The sequence below is a fragment of the Corvus hawaiiensis genome, chromosome 5 (genome assembly GCF_020740725.1).
Source record: "Corvus hawaiiensis isolate bCorHaw1 chromosome 5, bCorHaw1.pri.cur, whole genome shotgun sequence".
Taxonomy (NCBI): Eukaryota; Metazoa; Chordata; class Aves; order Passeriformes; family Corvidae; genus Corvus; species Corvus hawaiiensis.
The window spans coordinates 44,600,367-44,620,204 of record NC_063217.1 but is presented as its reverse complement, the minus strand read 5'-3'; the positions used below and the strand labels follow the sequence as shown (position 1 = coordinate 44,620,204).

General features: G+C 42.2%; 1 protein-coding gene across 9 annotated transcripts in view; it reads left to right on the top strand.

Annotated features, from left to right (window-relative positions):
* The window catches only part of LEF1 (lymphoid enhancer binding factor 1), a 71,565-nt gene extending 55,033 nt beyond the window's left edge, over positions 1-16,532 (top strand). For 7 of the 9 annotated variants that reach the window (XM_048305235.1, XM_048305234.1, XM_048305237.1 and 4 more), the window contains 2 exons: positions 2,355-2,403; positions 15,410-16,532. In XM_048305235.1, the coding sequence (XP_048161192.1) occupies positions 2,355-2,403; positions 15,410-15,489 (129 nt within the window). In that variant the 3' untranslated portion in view covers positions 15,490-16,532. Of the gene's footprint in view, positions 1-2,354; positions 2,404-3,065; positions 3,107-15,409 lie in introns of all 9 variants that reach the window. The other 2 variants (XM_048305240.1, XM_048305238.1) reach the window with 1 other exon arrangement.
* Positions 16,533-19,838: the final 3,306 nt, after the last annotated feature.

Sequence of the window (19,838 nt, the reverse complement as noted above, 5' to 3'; positions counted from 1 at the left end):
AGATGGTCCTGTGATGTTTGGTCATGTTGGCTTTGAGAACCTTGTGTTCTGCCCCAGCCTATGTCACACAGCACATGCAGCGGACCTGCGGTTTCTTAAATGCCTTGACAGACATTTGGAGTGTGTGAGGTGGCACGTAAGAGGTATCTCTTTGATGTGCTTCCAGCCTACATCCTGTGTGGAAGTATATCTCTGACATACTCCAGTCCTGTATGTTACAATGAAGAACTCTGCTAACTTCCTCTTGCAGCCCTCCCCTCTGCCTCTCCAGGAATGCACACGTTCTGCAGTGGTGGTCAGACAGTGATCATAGGAGAGCACAGCTTATTGCTGAAACCTTTTCAGATATGTCATTTTTCTTTTTTTTTCCTCTTCGGTTTTCCTAACTTTAGCAGTCAAAAAGTGAAATTGTATTAATTTGGCACAGGTATTACTCCAGTATTTTGAGGGTTGGAAGTGACTTGGGGGAGGTTCTTCTCTTTCACAAAACAGTACGAGTGAAAAATACATACTGTATGGTTTTGGTTCTTCTATTTTGGTTTGTCTGATTATTCAGGATTTTAGGAATATGAAGAAAATGTTAAACATTATTATTCAACTCTTGACACTATCTTTTTCATATGTTTTTACTACTGCTACCCAAAGCAGTCATGCAAAATTGTGTGATAGACATGAGAAGCACAGTGTTCTCATAACGTGAGGGTGTCTGGGTGTGCTGCAGTTGTCAGAAACTATCTTAGTTGGGAATGCTGACAACTAGGTTTCAGCCCAGTCTTCCATTCCTTCACTTGTGTTATGTCATAGGTAGATCTCAGATCTGCTTTCAGTTTATGTTTTAGCACTTGAAGTCAGCCTGATGTAGAGAATAAAACAATTTTTCCTCCCATGACTTTTCCATGTTAACATCTGCACTAATGCAGCTTCCTCTCTAAAAGAGTATTGCCTTGGTGCCCAAGTGATAAAGTATATTGCTGTGAGTTCCCCAGAGCCCTTGAAATGTGCTTTCCAACTTCTAGTCTTGGTCCTGGCTTTGGAATCTTGCTCACAAGGCACTGCCCAGCCCTGTTGCCAGCCTTGGGATAAAAAAGGACAAGAGCTTGAGAGTCAGGCAGGCCCAGACTGTCAGAGCAGAGTGCAGGCTACTTAAGTTCATGTGCTGGAGCTTCACCATAGCCTGTGTTTGGAGTCCTCACTTGCTGTCCATCAATCAGTGAGCACTGCAGGGGTTTGAGGTGGTTTCTCACATCACCTGCTGTCCATCCCATCACCTTGCAGAGTTAGCTCACGGAAAGGTGTGTCCCAGCACCCCAACCCTTCCACTCTGTGGCCACTGTGTGTGTGGCATGCTCTGTGCTGGGACATGCAGCTGCCAGCCATGAGAGTGGGGGGCCAGAGGATGGGCAGCAGGCTGCAGCTCTGTTCACAGCAACCATCCCAGGCTTTGACAGAACTCATCTGTTACAGCCTGTCTGGAGGCTTCTTTAAAATATAAATGGATATGATTTTTCCTTAAAACACACAAAAAGCTTTCACTGACTATACAGGGCAAAAAAGACAAGTCATATGGAGGAATATCAGTGGTAGGGTGGTGCAAGATGATTAAGGTTTAAAATTGTGGGTCTAAGCTGACCTTTTGTTTCCTGACAGACTGTGTGAAGCAGGAGCTACGGCCGTTTCCATAGATGGGGGTGCGGGAGAAGGCTGAGTGTGTGGGTTGGCATGCTGGGGCCAGTGTGGTCTCCCAGAAAGACAGGTGCCAGGCATTCGTGTCCTGCACCTCAGCTGAGGGTGCTCTGCTGTACAGTCTCTGCTGTTTGGTTATTGCAGAGTGCACTCTCTGGGCACAAAAGCCAGACTTGGCTTTTGTTCAGGTACGAGCATTATCAGAACAGTTTTTTGGCTGGTCTGCACCCTGGGGACAAGTCATGGTTGTCCTAGGTACTTTCAACACCCTGTCAGCTCCTACCATGTATGACAGTGTAAGTATCTGAATGTGTGAAGAGTTCTTGTAAGAGCCATAAATGATGATATCAACATACATGTCATCAGATTTTTGAGCGTGAGAAGTCTTCTAGGTGCTTGAGGCTGCCAGTGTTAGTTGAAAAACTCCCAGAAATTGTAATTCCATGTGGATATAAATATAAGTATTGCTGGTGTGCATATTTCTTCATAGATGCTCAGAGCAAACTTTGTTAACATTGAACCAGTTGAAAGTGGGATAGAAAAGCTACACTGAAAACAATTGGGTTTTTTCCTAACAGCCTTCTCTGTGTCCACATGACTTTTGCTGTGAGGGAAGAGACAAAAAAAAGTTCTGTGCATGTAATAGTATGATAAAATTTCTTGTTTTTCAGGGGAAGAAAAAGAAGAGGAAGAGAGAAAAGTTGCAGGAATCAGCATCAGGTAGGCCATGAGCACGTCTTACTTGCCTTTCACCTCAGGTGTATTTTAGAAACCAGAGCTTGCGCTATTTAATTTTTATGAGCTTATGTCTAACACTTGCTTCTGATGGATGTTTTAAGATATTTCATTTGGAATGTAAGCTTGTGAACATGCACACAACCCATGCCTCCTTTCCCTTACACCTTTCTGAGCAGCAGTCCTGATGGCATCAACATCTTTGGCTGAACTTACACATTGCTGCAATCACTGTCCTGTTTTACCTTTGCTTTTCTCCTCAATCAGTGTTGTACCATCTTTAGACTTAACTATGTCTCAAATACTGTGTGGTATTATTGGACACTGGAAACTTTACACAGATCTTTTGTAGTAACTGTATTTTTTTTTCTCACTGTATTTTACGTTTCTTTGTACACTAACAGCTGCCTAGTAGGTTGGCTAAAAGCATCAGTGAGGTCTTCTCTTTGCCTGTAAAATATATATAAAGAAACACCCTGTTTTCCCCAAGAAAAAATGGCTGGTATAAGAACCATAAAAAAACCCAAACAACAAAACCAAAAAACACACACAAAAAAAGTCCATGTAAGACTGTAGCAAACAAACTTATTTGGAATGTGCAAAAGCTCTGTAACAGAAATTTGTTAAAGGAAAACAATCTTCTACAGGTACAGGCCCCAGAATGACAGCTGCCTACATCTGAAGCATGGTAAGAACATCTCTAAAGCTTTCCTGCTGATAAAACTGAATTGTAAAATAAGCCTTCTTATAAATTTTATGCAATAATATGAATTTAGCAAAAATTGCAGAACTACCATATCCCAAAGCTAATGTTACTTTGATTACTGATGGTTTTTATACCGGCTATCTATTAGGTGTTCACCATTTCACTGCTTAACTGTAGTATTTTCAAATTGACCACACCTCACTGACTCGCTGCAAGTCTGCCTGTGAACCAGGGATGGGTTTATTAAGCAGTGCAAGCCCTCCCAGACTGTCACAGCTCATAAGAGCAGGTTAGATGCTGGCTTTGGAGCACATTTTATGTGCTGACATCAACAAGATGCTGCCTGGCTGGGTACACCTTTTAAAAACAATTTATTCACCTGTATACTAACAAAACACCTACTAAGAAGATGGGACTGTATTTCAGTTGTTTCAAGAATTTCTCCCACAACTGTACAGTGGTATTTCATTTGTGGTGCAGGTTGGGGTTTTTTGTGGTTGTTGTATTTCCAGCATGTGTTTTCTTTCTTTATATCATATTATCTGCACTGAGGGTGGAATGACTAGTGATTACATATGTGTAGTAACACCATCTAGTCAGCTTGTGAGTGCACACTACCACAGAGAGATTCTAATTTCTCAGTGTCTGTGTTGGAAGGCTGGTCCTTCTCTTTCTCTCAGTGTGATGCATTTTCTAGTAGAAATGGCATTAATTTGAAATAATAGTTGTTTCTAAACTATCTAATTAACCCAGATTGCTCTTGGGAGATCCCCAAGAATTCCAGGAATCATGCAAAAAAATAAGACTTTGTAAAATGACCTACACACTGTATCAGAAATGGGCTCTATCCTCTCTTCCTCTGCCTTGTTTGGCCACAGGATCCCTGTGGCACTCAGAATAGTCAGCAAAGCAGGCTCCTGTTGGCCCTCTGCTCTGCTTGGACTTTCAGCCAGAGAAAGCCAACTTCAGTTTCCTGTGTGCAGTGTGTCAGTCAGCAGTCAGCATGACTCAAGCCTCTTCTGAAGTTATGCCATTATGCTGGTTAGTCTAATCTTGGTTAAGACAAGACTTTGGTGGTTTGTTTGTTGTTTTTAAAGCTGAAGTAAAGTGTAAAGGCAAAATGTGTGCTCTTTTTTTCTTCCTAATAAGCAGAAGTTTTTCAGGCAAGCAGACAGCCTTGCCCTTTGCAACATGCCTGAGTTATGCTGATTTGGGATGTGGATTGCAGTGTTGGAGTTCTGTAGCCTATACAACACGTAGCTGTAAAGCATCTTTACTTAGAGTATTATATCTACTGAAAAAAAAAAAAAAGTGCCTTAACCTTGAGTTTTATAATTGGTATTTCAGCTTAGGTGTCCAGGTCCATGATTGTTGTGAATATTTTTCCCTTTGATGCTAACACAGTACCGGTAGGCAAAACACTCATAATTTTATCTGAATTGATGCAGAGCAGTTGACTGGGATTGGAATACAACTAAGGTTCAAGTGACAGCTAAAAAACAGGGAATATTTGGTTTCTTGGATGCTTTACAGTCTTGCCTGTGCTGACCTACTTTTGTTGGAGTTTCTCTGGATTTTCTGTATCAGAGGTTGAGTGTTCTAAATGTGGGGGTTTTCTCTCCCTTTGACCTTTACACTCCTGCCTTTCTATGTCCTGTCAGGCTTTGCAACAGTGTGGAAACTGTTGGCAATACTTGTCTCTCTGTCTTGAGGCAATTTATACCACAGAGTGCGTGAACAGTAGTATGTTTTCCAGGGAAGGAGAAGCGTGCTGTTGACTCCATATATGCACATGAAGCCAGCCTCAATAAGTGTTTCAGGCCGAGTGTATGATTTGCACTGGAGCTGTACAGATGTGCTCTTGCTGGAAGTAAATGCACAGAATGATTTAGGGAACCCAAATCAGCCACACTTCAAAGTAAACTTCTGAAGGTTAAGACTCTTGCCCTCTGCAAGCCTAATCCAAAGAATGTTTTGCCCACAAGCATAGTATCTTACCAGGCCCACAGCAGAGCTGTTGAAGTCTTTACTGGATGGAGATAATAAGCTTGGGAACAGCTTTCTTACTCGCATGGATGGTGTAAGGAAGAGGGGGAAGGAGGGTGGGAGGTCTGGGAAGGAGACAAGCGTTCTGTTATCTGAGAAGAATCAGAAATGAGTAGGTGGCAAGACCAAAGAAAGAATCTCAAGATCAGCACAAAGGAGATCAGCTAGGGCTGTAATTACAGTGATGTAAGTGAGAAGGATGAAATGGTGGGAGGGTTGTGTGGTGGGATGTTCAGAGGAAAGTAACGGAAGAGACATGCAAACAGAAATGATTTAAGATACTGTGAAAGTTTTGGGTGTGGGGTTTTTGTTGGGGTTTTTTTGTCCACGAACATTCAGCAAGTAACTGATTTTTAAGGTGGACCTCTAATCCTGCTTTTTGACTTGGACATGATTAGAGTGGTAAAGTCAAGGTGGTTGCATTAAGTTGCCCCTTTTCCAAGGATTGTATACAGCAGCAGGCATCTTAAGGCTTCACTGCTTCTAACTGAGTTCTGTGATCTCCAACCTACTGAATGGCCAATTTGTAAAACACTTCAGAATGCTTTAGAAATACTGTGACCACATGCACCAGTCTTTGCTGTATTATCCTGAGGTACTCCAAAGCATGTCTTTCAAGAGTTGTGGAACTGTCCCAAGAAGGATTTTGTTTGCAGTTGACATGGCCCAACACAGTATTTGAAATAACTTTGGTTTATTGAAGAAATAACTCTTGTTTATTATCTTCTTTTGGAATCAACCAAGAGTGGAATTAGACCGGATAATGCTAAAAATAAATTGAGGAGAGGCCGGGAGGGAAGGGGAAATGAGGAAAGCTAAGATTAAGAACAATGTAGAGATCACCTGTTGAGCATCTTTCTGAAAGGTGAGTGTTTTCTTTTTACTTTAAGTACAGCCTTCTAGGGGATTTGTAAATAGGAGCAATTTTGTGTTGTAAGCGGAGATTTCTAATTTCTTATCCAGTTAGACTTTTGGAAGAAAGAAAAAAAGGGTGATTTTTAGCATCTCATGAGTATTTTGAAATCAGCAAGGAAATAGAAGGGTACTAACAAAATTTCCTCATTGTTCTGCAGCATGGAAATACTTAACTTCTTATAACTTGCTCTGTATAGAACTGTAAAAGGCACGTCATTCGACATATGGCAGGATCCAATTGGGAAACAACATAATTTAACATTGTGTTTTGGCATATCTTCAAGGGCTAAAAAGAGTGATAGAGAAGCTTAATAGACATTTGAAAACCTGTAAGAATAATATTTGTGGCTTGCAAAATTCCATAACAATTAGCATCCACATTAGCAAAGCTTTCAAAACGAAGAAAACTTGACTAATACTGATTTGCAATCAGAAGTACTTAAAAGGATCATATTAAGACCATTTAGCTTTGAACAATGAATTATCTTAACATTTCAAGCTTCCTACATGGAAATTAGAGCCAAATTTCAGCACAGAAGTGATTTTTGGGTAGTAATTTATGACTAGATTGTGTTTTCCCTATTACTTAAAAATAAAGTGGAGTGAGGCTGTGAAAGCAGACTATAAAGCAGTCCACAGCCAGAATATGGTGGAAAATAAGCATCTGATGACTGTGGTCATGGTTGACATCTGAGAAAGGAGATGCAAAGAGGATGTGGTACCTTGCTTTCTGAGGCATGTTTTCAAACATGGCTTGTCCAGTGCTCTTGAAATTGTTGCTGGACTAGTCCAAATTGAAACAATGAGCTATTCCCATAGCTCTTGACTGCTCAGAAGCTTTAAACAGAGCCTGGAGAACTTGCGTAGAAGTTAGTCTCTGTGAGAATGTGTGTGCTGATGGTGGTGCAGAGATTTGTCCTGATTTGCTTTAAAAATTGTTTCCTGTGTGACCCATACTTCCCTATTCCCTGTTTTGCCCATGAATAGTGGCCTTCAGCACAGGCAAGAGGGACAGAATGAGCAGAAGAAAATTTTCTGGATTGAAATATTTGTTTCATTTCAGATAGGCATAAAATTTCCAAAGAAAATGAGTATGCCCTCAGACAGATCATGGCTTGTCTTGAAAGGGACCTTAAAGATCATCTAGTTCCAACACCCCTGGGACATGGTCAGGGACACCTTCCACTGGAGCCTCATCAAATCTGGCCTTGAACCCTTTCAGGGATGGGGCAACTCCTCTGGGCCTCACCACCCTCACATGAAAGATTTTTTTTCTTACTATCCAATCTAAACCCATCCTCTATCAGTTTAAATCCATTCCCCCTTGTCCTATCATTACATGCCCCAGCTTTCCTGTAGGCCCTCTTTAGGAACTGGAAGACTGCTATAATGTCTCACTGGAACTTTCTTCAGGCTGAACAAGCCAGCTCTCTCAGACAGCTCTGTCTGCAGAGGAGAGCTGCTCCAGCCGTCTGAGCATCTTTGTGTCCTCCTTTGGGCCCACTCCAACAGGTCTATGTGCTTTTACTGTTGGGGACCCCAGCACTGGATGCAGCACTCCAGGTGGAGTCTCACCAGAGCAGAGCAGAGGGGCAGAATCCCCTCCCTTGCCTTGCCAGCCATGGTGCTTTGCAGGCAGCCCGGGATGAAACTGACTTTCTGGGCTGCGAGTGCACATTGCTGGGTCTCATCCACCAACACCCCCAAGTCTTTCTCCACAGGGCTGCTCTCAATCCATTCTCCACCCAGCCTGTATTTGTGCTTGGGATTGCCCTGACCCAGTTGCTGGACCTGGCACTTGTCAAACTTCATGAGGTTTGCACAGGCCACCTCTCAAGCCTGCCCACATCCCTCTGGATGGCATCCTGTGCGTCCCCTCCCGCAACTCAATTCTGACCTGCCACTGATCTTGCCAGGGTGAAAGACAGAAGCCCTCCTCTCTTTCAGGCTCTCTGACATGAAGGAGAAGGTCAGAAGAGCAAACCCGAAGAGAAGCCACGGCCCCACGCAGGTGGCCAGTACAGAGGGGCACTGACACCTGCTGGGAGAGGTCCAGCAGAGCAGACCCAGGTCCCTGCTTCTTTTTACCATCTTGGTGGAGGTCCCTGGTGAAGTGCAGGAAGGAGGGAAGGAGGGAGGGAAGGAAGGCAGGAAAGAAGGAAGGAGAGAAGGAGGGAGGGAAGGAAGGCAGGAAGGAAAAAGGAAGGGGATAAAAGCTATTTTCAGTGCAATCAAGGGACATGGGGAGGGGTAAGTGAGGGTAGTAGCAAAGCATACATTTTACAAATTAAAGAACAACAGAACACTTTCAACTAGACAATCAGCACAGATATGGGATTAGAAAAATAAGAAAAATTGTTAAGGATTTTTTCAAAATGGGTGCAGCATAGTCAGCTATGAAGCTGATCTTCAGTGTTTCATATTTAAAATTGACACTGACAAATGGAAAAAATAGGTAATTCAGGAGGTGAATGTATATGTTTGTTTTGTTGGAGATGCCCAAGTTGCAGAACCAACTGTGAAATTAGAGGTGCTTAATGAAGTTTGAATTTAACCACATTTACAAGTGATTAAAAAAATCCCAAATTGTTTCACTTCTAAGGTGTTAGCAGCAGGCGGCTTGGGCTAGAATGAAGGAGAGCAGTGGACAACTATTGTTCTATCTCTTCCTGTGGGATAGGGTGGGGACAGGGAGTTGACTGCTGGTGCACCATTCTTCTCTGGATAAAAACGGTGTATTTTGGTGGATTTAGTAAACTCACCACCAGACTGAGAATTCTAAGGTCATGAGAAAAACTCTGTAGAAACAAACTGTTTCATAAATAAGATGTAAGGTTTTGAAATGTCATTTCATTTCCAACTGGAAGAAAACTTCAGCATTTTAATGTTTTTCTCAGGTTTATATTGCATTTTCACTTTTTTAGTGTATTTACATGAAAAATTTCAAAATGAGTTTTTGATACTGTGTTTCTGACCAGCTAGAAAGCAAGTTTTTATGATACTGTCAAAGTCTTTCCCAGTTGTTTCTGGAGACTAAGCTTGGGTGAAATCTGTCTTCTAATTTCAACAGAATTGTATTCAAATACAATTCTGTCAAAGCTTAGCAAACCCTAGCATACCCTTGCACTGACTTTTGCTTCCATTTGCCTCTGATTTTAGAGATTGTGATTAAAGAGGTCTTCTGATATACATTAATGCAGACCTAGCCATCCTGTAGACAAAACTAACCAAAAGGACAGAACAAAACCAAAGAGCCTAACTGTCATGTTGCAAAAGTCACTGCTAATAAAGCAAACCTTCTCATACCAGTCAGTTCCTTAATCCTCTACTTTAAGAATTTTTTATGCAAGTCATCTTTTAAATCTCTGACTCTTTACCTGCTTGTTAAGACTGTACCATATAAACAGTTTTGAAAGCTTGCAGATTGGAAAGCTGTACAAGTAAGGAAGCCCATAGCACAGCCAGCTGAAGCACCACTGTCTGGTCACTTAAAACATGAGCCTGGCAAGTCAGTGAGACGTTATGGGCTTTAGTCAGAGCTTCCAGGACATGAGCTTTCAGCTCCTCCTTCCAGTGGTAGGAGCAAATGTTGGAAGCATTTGTGCAGCAAAGGCGTCATTGGAACTGGGGTGTAGTGTGTGAGCAGGGTTAGAGGCAGCTGAAGAAAATGGTACCAGTGACCATCTCTGAATTGGTGTTCTTGCCACAGGCATCAGTACAGTGGGATCAGGGGTTAAGAGAACTATGTAGGCTTAAGTGAGCAGAGAGGCATAATTTCTGAAGTTGCTTCCTCCTTGCAAACATTATAGGATATGTGTTCCCTCATTAATATTAAACTCAGGAGTTTATGAGAGCCTTCTATCTATCTTTCATCTCAGGGATACCTGAAATTGCACGTGGTAAAATATTATTGCCAAAATAACTACACAGAATTGGTTTCTATGGTGTAAAGGCAAATGCACACACTAGGCGGTGGGACTACATTTGGATGAATAGCTGGTTTTCTTCCCATATGTGTGTCTTTTGAGGTACAAAGGCTTTCTGTTGTGTATTTTGGACCAGTAGAGATTTTATGATGAGATGACTTAATTGCATCAAAGTGAAGTTGGTATGTTTGAATTCTGAAACTAATCTGTTGTGGAAGTGGTTTCTGTGTACTGATGTCTAATGCTTGTAGTGTTGCTCTGTGGATGCCTGTGTGTAGAAGAGTTGATGGAAGCTCAGGAAGATATTCAGGTTATATCTGACTTGCCTTTGGTTTCATGAAAGCAACTGTTTAAATTATTCCATGTATCAGAAGATTTAACTGTTGAGATTGTCTTTCAAAGTAGTGTAAATTCTAACCTATGTTTAACTCTGGCAGAAAAAATTATCTACAAAGGAAACTGTACCTGTGTTATTTCTTTCTTCTGAAAGAATTTTCACTTACTGCTTTACCAATACCTCATGTTCTTCTCTGTTACAGCAGGTGAAAACTGAAGTAGCAATTTCAGTGCCCCTAGCTCTCAGTCTAGAAAACAAATAATTTAAAAAATAGTCTTCTGAATATTTATTATATGCCATAAAGATTCAAAAAGGAGACAAGCCTATTTCTTCCTCCCTCTTCCTCACCTTTAGTATACTGTTCCTCTTTAAGAAACTGCTAGAGACAGCTGTCTAGAGGCAATCTGGTTTTTATTATAAACATGGAGCCTCTCTCCCCTCCTACCCCCAACAGGAAAAACATGTCTTGGGTCTTCCAGTAAGATAATTTAAAAGATTCTAGCTCAGTGATAGAGCTTGTAGTTTTGTGCTGCCTACACTGGAGGCCTTCGATAAGAGCCACACCTGCTTGGCATCATTGCCATTAGCTGCACTAAATGGGAACCCTAAAATACCTGGGCGTTTTCCGTGCTTAAACTAATCTGCTCTGGAAGAGGTCTCTGGCTTGGGAAGGCTGGGGGAAGAATATTCCTGCTGCTCAATTAATGCATCTAGCTGAGGTCAAACTAAGAGGACAGAAGTTAGGACTCCAAGCTCCACCTGTAATTAATGGAGAGGTATTTTTAGGGGCAGTTAATTCAGGGCATTTAAAACAGCAGAGAATAATTTGCTGTTGAAGTTTCCATTCAGTTACCAGCAGTGGACCAAGGTTAAAACTAGCAAGGGTGATGGAGGGGTTGGACAGACCAAGAAAAACTTCATACTGACACAGTTTCAACCTGGCAGCATCTGTTACAGTTTTAGGGTACTATTTTATGTCATTTCTTCGGATACAAAAGCAGCTTATAAAGTTTCCTCTACTGCCTGCTGGTATCCAGCTCTTGCAGAGAGGGCTTTTTCCTGCTTCCCGTAGGTCTCTCTATCCATGTTTTGTAACAGCTTGTGGGACCCTGCAGCAAATCGGATTACTAAAATGACTGGGGTTTTGTTGGGAGGTGCTTTTTTTGTTTAGAAACAACAAGGGTTGTGGAGTGTTTGTTTGTGTTTGCCCTGAACATCTCAAGGATCTGGTTTGGGCTAAACCCACAAACCATGGCACAGCTGGGCAGGAAGAGGAGCAGACTGCATCTATATGCTTGTGCCTGAAACCCTTTCCAGCTCTGCTATTAGAGAAAATAGAGGGACTTCACAAACAGCATGAACCACCCTGATAAATAATGACCTGGTTTTGCATAGCTGGGTTTCTGGACTATTGAATAAACCCTGGCTGGCAGTAAGTCGAACATGTTCATTTTGGACTTACAAAGAAAATGACAGTTTCAGCTTTTGGGTCCCTGAACTTGCCATGTTGTTTGAAGTACTGGATTAAAGGACAGGTTTGGAGATGGACTTTTTTCTTTTTTATAAAAAATACGTGTAACTGTCTGTTATATGTAGTCTTGTCTTTTCTTAGAACTGTATCCAAACAATGTGATAGGGAAAGGTGTAGAAAAAAAGTACCTCATTTAAAAAGTTTAATATCCCTTGCCTTCTGTGAAGGGTTAGGTGTCTCTTTTACTCCATACTTACTCCTGTACTGACTCGGACACTCTTGACTTTCTTCAAAAACCTTTTCTGATTAGCATGACCTAGATGAAACTGCATAATTCTCTCCCTTGTTCTAGAAAAGTTAAAAGACCAGAGGAGGAGCACAAGACCTTTGCAGACCCACCCTTCAATCCATCTCATTCCAAAGCATGGGGAGGGCTTCGGATCCCCTTGTGATCCCCTCAGCCACTGAGCCCAGGCTTGCTAGGAGAATTTAGTTTTACTGCAGTGATTCCTGGATTACAGTTTTATCACTTCAGTAGTAAGGCTTTTCTTTTTGCACTGTATTATTCTTGAATCTTATGTCTGTTTCTTTCTTGAGGTGTTATTTTCTTTTTCTTTTTCCCCTTTCCTCCTGCAGTCAGATGTACACTGCAAATGGCACAGACAGTGCCTCCTATTGTGGCTCAGGCTCAAGACTTCACATATGTAAAATGTGACTTGCAGCACTTTCTTTGAAGCCTAACCACAGCCAGGGAGCTGTAATTGCAGTCTTTGATTTGTGCCGACTTCACTTGTGGATTGGGCTTTGCTAGGGCATGCCTCGCCTGGCGAGACTTCAGCTGCAGCCCCCCAGTGAAGCCTTAGATGTGGGAAGTCTTCAGTCTCCTTAGCACATGCCTGTGGTTTCTTGAAAAGAATCCTGATTTGACCTGTTTTATATCTGTAAGGCAACACCATCATCACTCGTATTTTTTAGGTATTATTTGGTTTATCAGCAGCAGAAGCAATTTCCAGTGTGTAGCCTTAATGTGCAGCTGGGGAAAGGCTGGGTTCTAGATGCTGTTTTCAGGATAGCTACTGTGTAATTTGCTGTACTGCAGTATTCGCTCGGAAATAAAAATACGTGGAGCTTCCCTGTGCCTGTCCCCTTCCAGAATCACCGTGGTACCTGCAGCCTCTCTAGAGGAGCTGGGCACAGTTAGGAGCTATGGAAAGGAGGCAGGTGCTGCAAAAGCTGCCTCTGGATTGAGAAAGAAGCAATGGCCGCTGTTGGAAAAAGCTGAGGGCCAGAGCAAGGCCGCAGTCATTATTTTAACCTCCTGACTTCAAAGACAGCTTGCTGGTAAGGGAAGGGGGGAGGAGGCAGGGAACCATCTCAACAGAAGAGCATTTCATTTCCTTCAGTGAAGTAGACATTCCTGGCTGCTAATGGGGAGTAGCTCTGAATCACAGCGCTTGTATCAGACTGCTGTGAACTACTGGCCTGGCGCCTCAAGGCCATTCCTCAACAGGAAGCTGAATGTTTTCATGTAAGACTGAGAGGAAAACCTTCCCAGGAAGAGCAACCTGGACCAAACCTTTGAAAATCCGGGATGAAAAGGCACAAAATAAATATAAAGCTGCAGGGTGCTCTCCCCAGTGTTTCTCTGCTGTTTGCTTGGCCTCTCTTTCGTGCTCCTTGGAAAGGTAGAGCCCTTCGTAGCTCTTTGATCCGCACGTGTTACGGAGCACTGCGCTACTTTATAAAAAATAAAAAAAGAAAAAGGCAGGAAGCTCAGGAGGCTTTTTTTAGTTGGGACATGGGCTGGTTTTATGAGGAAATAGGAACTGAATTAGTCAATACAGACCACCTTTGTTGAAACTGCTGGTTTGCCAGTGGACTTTTAGCTATGCTGTTTAAGAGGCCTCAATGGCTTTAAATGTCCTTTTGTGGCTACCAACAGCAGGTGAAAGTTATTTCTTATGTATCAGGGATGGCAGTATTTGGGCAAGGAGGGAGTCTGCATCAAATCTAAGCTATAAAGAACAGTGTGCTATAAATTCATGCTTGTGTTTTCTAACTTAGTCTGCAGCTAAACTTCAGTGCCCTCAGCTTTCCTTTCCACTATAACAATAGCCATGTGGGTGACCTCTGATAAGGAGTCAACTTGTTTAGTACGACTTTGAGGCCTCAGCTTATGTTGATTAAAATCAAAGGGTACAAAATCAGTTTTGGAGGCTTTCTACCCTGGACTACATGAGGCAGTGTAACTCCTTACGCAGGAGTTGCCCCTCTACTATGGGTGAAACGTTTTGCGTTGTAATGGTTTACATGGAAGCTGCAGCAGATGCCAGGTGGGTGCTCAGTCATAAATGGTCCTGGTTTAAATACTGCTGAAATTTAACATAATGTAAAATTTGCTGACTAATTCAGCCTGTGGCTCTTGCAGGCTTAAGCAGTTTATCTACAAGTTTTCTTCATAAACTTGTTGTGTCTTGCCTCTCGTGACTCAAGGTGCTGGCAGTGTATCTTCTTTATGTGACTAAGCATTTTGTGTTTCTTCTGGTGAAAATTTGTTTACCTTCTCCACTGAACTGCATTCTTGTGCTAATTTTGATCATTCTCAGAAGCTTTGCTCATTGAACCCTCTATTTGTTTAGCAATTGAGTGGTATGTGGAGACCTAGAGGTTAATGTTGATTTTTCTGAGACACCATTAATCCCCAAACAGTTACTGGAGAGCATGTGTCCATGTGTCGAAAAACATCTGACTCTTTAGGGAGATTTTGGGTGGAGACCCTGTTATAACCCACTTGCCTGGATCAGAAGGGTGAGGGTGATGGTTGAGTTGGCAATTGCATAAATGAGCTGATGTAACCCAGAGACCTAGTGGGGAAGGACTGTTCCTCTCTGGATGAGCAATTCCTATTAGGCCTGTACTGTGGGCTATTTCACATGCTCTAAGAACATAAATCCTTCCAAGATCCTAGTGAACTTTACTGATAGGGATGAGGCCCATGGTTCTTACACAGCTGGAAGGTGTTCCCTACCCTGCTGAAGAGCAGAACAAATCCTCCCCAGTCATGAGGACGGATGGTAGAATCAGTGTTCACACAAGCCTCATCCACCACATTCCTCTACCAAACCGCTTGCAGAAGGCAGCATTTTTTCATTTCTGCAGGGAGGAGAGCTTGAGGCTCTGAAATAGAGGTTTAATTGACCTCAACCACTGCACTGCAGTACCAAAGCCTGAGGATGTCTAGTTTTGTAATGGTATCTGGGTCAAATGTTGTAGATAACTGAAATCCACTACAAAAGGGAAGTACTTCTGTAATATGCTGGATGCTTAAAACCCCATCTTTCTAGTTGGTATCTCTTTACAATCCAAAGTACTTTCCATAAACATAGTTGCAAACTTCAAGCAAAAGTAAGTAGTAATAAATTCTGCATTTAACTTTGACATTGTAATGCACATTCCACTAATACAGTTGTCATAAGAGTTACAGGGACCCATCATCAGCTTCTTTGAAGAATTTTTTTTTTAAAAGGCTTCACATAGTCCTTATCACACTCTCTCTCTCTCTCTCTCTTTCCCCCCCCTCTTCCCTGTAGGTGGGAAAAGAAATGCTTTCTCAACTTGCAAAGCAAAGGCGGCGACACCAGGACCCCTTCTGGAGATGGAAGCTTGTTAAACCCTAGGTGTGTCCTTCATCCACACAGACCACCCCCAAGGAGTCTGTCTAGGATGTCATTCACCCTGATGTCACTGCTAGAGACACTGAATCATAAAGACAATCACTGCCAAAATCCTTCACTATCACGAGGTCCAGCCCCGATATAAATAGAGCAAACGAGCTCCTGGGTCAGCAGAGCAGCTTTTGTCTTCACCTCTGCCTTGCACTCTCAAGCCCCCGTCTCATCTGTGCCCATATTGAGTCAGCAAACACAGTAGCATGGCTGTCTCTGCCTGCTTCAGCCAGCAGAATAATGTAGACCACAGCTGCCCCATACAGCACATCAAGGAACGGAATTTGCCTGGACCAGGATGACGCGCTCAACCTTCTTTTTATTTAATGGTGCGACAGGATCAATTTTGGTTTTAGCTTTTTTTAAGAAACTTGAATGCTTTTATATTTTAACTTTTAGTTTGTAATTTCTTTGGTGTATATTTTACTAGGTATGAGCTTTTAAACAAGTGTCAGAAATCTGAAATACTTTTTAAATAAAATGAGTTTTTCTTTTTTTTTTCTTATTTTTTTTCTGCCAGAGGAAAAATCTGTATGGAAAAAAGGTGGCTGTTCTGTTAAACTATTTGTAACAAATAGTGGCCTCTCAGTCTATATAATACAGTGTCCTATAGAACTAAATAAATGTAACAACAGTCAGCTGGTCAGTAGACATGTTAGTCTCGCATCATCTACTCTGTAAACATAAGCAATACATCCAGCAAATCTGACTGCAGTGAGTTCTCCTTCTCACCCATTCCCCTTCTCCTTGTAAAAAGCCCAGCACTTGAATTATTACTTCAATTGTTCTGTATTTGTATCTGTTTTTGTTAGCCTGTTAGTGGGATTTTATGCCAGTTGTTGAAATGAGCATTGATGTACCCATTTTTTAAAATAGTAAGGCACAGCCTTTGCCAAAAATACTGTCAACCATTTTTTTTTTGTCATTCCAGTTTGAGTTAATGTGCTGAGCATTTGTTTTTTAATAAAAGCTTTGTAATAAAACTAAAGTTAACCATCTTTAAACTTTGCTTTTTAAAAAAAAAAAAGAACAGTTTTTGCTAGAAACCCTCAAAGGTAGAAGCACACTCAGGCAGGCACAGTCACTTGTAAGGCTGAAGACTCTTGGCTCAGTCTCCTGTTGTAGGAAATGCAGTGTGTCTGTTTGGCTGTTTGCTCATCTGAAGTGATTTTGGAAAATTACTTTTTCTTTGAAAAGTGAGCAGAAGTCTCAGTTCCATACCAGAAATAAGGAATGGGGAGGCTCAGTGTTCCCTTACGCTACTCAGTTAGCTTTGGCCTAAGTGGAAGTACTAAGGATCCCTCCATCTTCATTTTCCTAGCAAAATCTTAGGGAGGGAGCAGTGGTTTTAAGCCGATGATTAGGAATATGGATTCCCTTCTTTCAGGATGCAGTCCATGCCACACAAGAGGTAGAGGCCTGAAGTTAAATTTCTTATAGCTGTATAAATTATCCCACAGCCAGGGACTGAAGCTGGCTGCAGAATCAGCTGTGGAAGACCTGGTTTCATGGTCTGAGATCCAGAGTCAGCATGGCCTGCCTACTGCCAATGGTGCCTGGGAGATGCTCCTGCCATAGCAAGCAGCACAGCTGCCTCACTTCTACTAAGGAACTTAAAAAAACCAGACACCGGAGGCATAGGTAAACTAGTCCACTGATTTGTGAGTGTAAAAGAAATATTATGAACTGCACATTGAATCATCATGCCTTGTATTGCAGCTCACAAATCTTGTTTGGTGTGAGACTGGACTGAGTCAAGCTTAAGCTACAAGAAATGACATAGGTCAGTTACTGCCTAAGGAAGCTTTGGAATTGGATTGTTTATAAATGACCCTTTAACTCTGTTGCATAAGAAATTTCATAATTAAAAATGTTATAAAACAGCTTCCTCTTAAACCAGCGTGCACTGCATGCATGCCCAGTTTTAAGGCTGTAACCAGCATATTAGTTCTTGCAATACTTATTTCTAGCAACTAGTGATTATGTTAAAAAAGAAGAAAAACAAGTGACCAGGCTCTCAGATGGCAGGAGAAAATATCTCTTGAGAGAACAGCAACTGTATACTGGAATTTTGCAAGACTTGGCTATGTTTCCATTCAATTATCCCAGCCTTTGCTGGAAACCTGTCTGGCTTTTGGTTCGGGGTTTGGTTTTGTTTTTTAAAGGGGAAAAAAGGCAAGTACTTAGTGCAGTAATTGCTCTAAATCAAGGATTACTGCAGTGAGATCTGCAAATTACATGTTCCAAAGACAACAGTTCTTTTTAGGACTTTATAAAACATGACTACTCTGTTTAGATTTTTTAATGGCTATTTAAAAAGCCATTTACCCATTCTGAAAAATTGTTCCCAATAGAAGTCTTGGCTTCATGTAGCACATTGTCCCAAATACACTGTTGTGAACACTTGCCTGTCTTAAAGACGAAAGGTCTTTCAGCTCTAATAGCAAAGAAAAAGAATTTGGGAGCTAAAAATAATATCTCTGCTGTTAACATACAGTGAACACGCACCACGTGTTGGACTCATTCATAGATCAAAGACCTTTCACATGCAGCAGCTATGGGAAAGGTTAACTAATATGCAAGGCTTAGGATGCTGACATGAGAGCACCTGAAACAGAGTAACCTCGCTGTCCTGTAATATCCCCTGTGACTTGGGTCTGTGTCCACTCCTGCCCTCCCCTGCTAATTGGCATTTGTTCCTGTGGGACCGAAAGAGCAAATTGATGTGGGCCCTCACTGTTCTGTGCCAGCTTGTCAGTGGAGACAGAGGAGCCAGTAAAGATGGCCAAGCGATGATGTTGCTACCCTGGCAGTAAGACTAGGTTTAAATCCTTGTGACACAGAACAAATTATTTCAGGTGAGACTCAAAACCAGCACCAAAATTCCTGATGTGCAATTTAGGCAGAAATTAGAATTTAACCATGTCTCTTTTGGGTGCCTGAGGAGATGAATAACCTGTATTTCCCCCAGAAAATATCTTCAAGGATTCAAATGCTCCTACCTAATAGCTGAGTTAATTATCCAGACACTTCTGTACAAGCATTCACAAACCACTCTCTGCCCCCACACTTGGTTCTGTGCATGTGCTAAAAGCAGTTCTTGTATGGATCACAGCACGGGTAGTCTAGTTCATAAACAGAGCTCTCCCAGTACCTAGGAAACACACAGCCTTCCCCCTCTCCTCACCAAAAACAGCAGACACAGAACAGGGGAGTTGAGCCAGGATTATTTACAGCTGATCCGGCCAACATCACAGGATGGTCTGGCTCCTTAGGCTTCTGGATCACCTGGACCAGAGCCATTTTCCCTGCATTACATAAAAGAACAATCCTTCAGCTAACTTTGGCTTCTTACGCAGCAAGTGATGACAGGTTCACTAATTGTGCTTATAGGGACTCACCAGCTCTACAGAATTATCTTCAGTTGTAGTTTCCACTTTGGATTAGCCAACAGAAAAGGCAGTAACTTGGTTGTACAAGGGACAGCTTGATGGCTGGGCCAATTTGCAGTAGGACCTTAAGGACCCAATCCTTGCTCCAGGCTCTAGGACAGCAGAATCCACAGCATCAGTTGTCTGCACTCCTTTGAAACCACTGCAGCGCACAAGGCTTTGAAGCAACCATTCTGTTTCCTGGTGGCCTCCTGCTCTGATCTGCATGGCAGCTAATTAGGCTAAAGCAAGACTGGCAGAAAATGAAGAACACTACTGAGACTAAGAAATGCCCTGTAACCTGTCCCATCAGGCAGCTGCAGTTTGTTCCCTTCATTTGCAAGGGGACAAACATGCAAAGCCGCCTCTCCTCCAGCACAAGGGACTAACACAAAGTAGAACATTAGAGGGGAAAGAAGTAAGTCCACAAATAGCCAGAAGTCTGTCAGCTATGAATACATTTCTTCTAAGTCAAGTCAGTGAAAAACTACTGGGCTAAAAATGAAGTCAGCCAAAAGGAGAGCAGCTGTAACAGGAAAATGATTGGCTGTAAACACATTCTGAGATGAAACCAAAAACCTAGAAAGTATGCCCCAACGCATTCACTTTTCCACGACACATCAGGAAGAGAAACTCTGGATTAATGTATGAATTTACCCTTTGAGTCTCCTCACAGATACGAAGCTCAGCTTTAGAAAGCCAAGCAAGCAAATGGGCATCTGCCCAGGAATAGGGGTGTATCTGCCAGAAACAGGGGAAACAAACCTCTTAATCACCAGGCTTTGGCCAGGTCAAAACAAGGACTGAAATACAGCTTCCCATCCTCCCAGATAAACAGTCATACCTTCAGGCCATGGGATTTA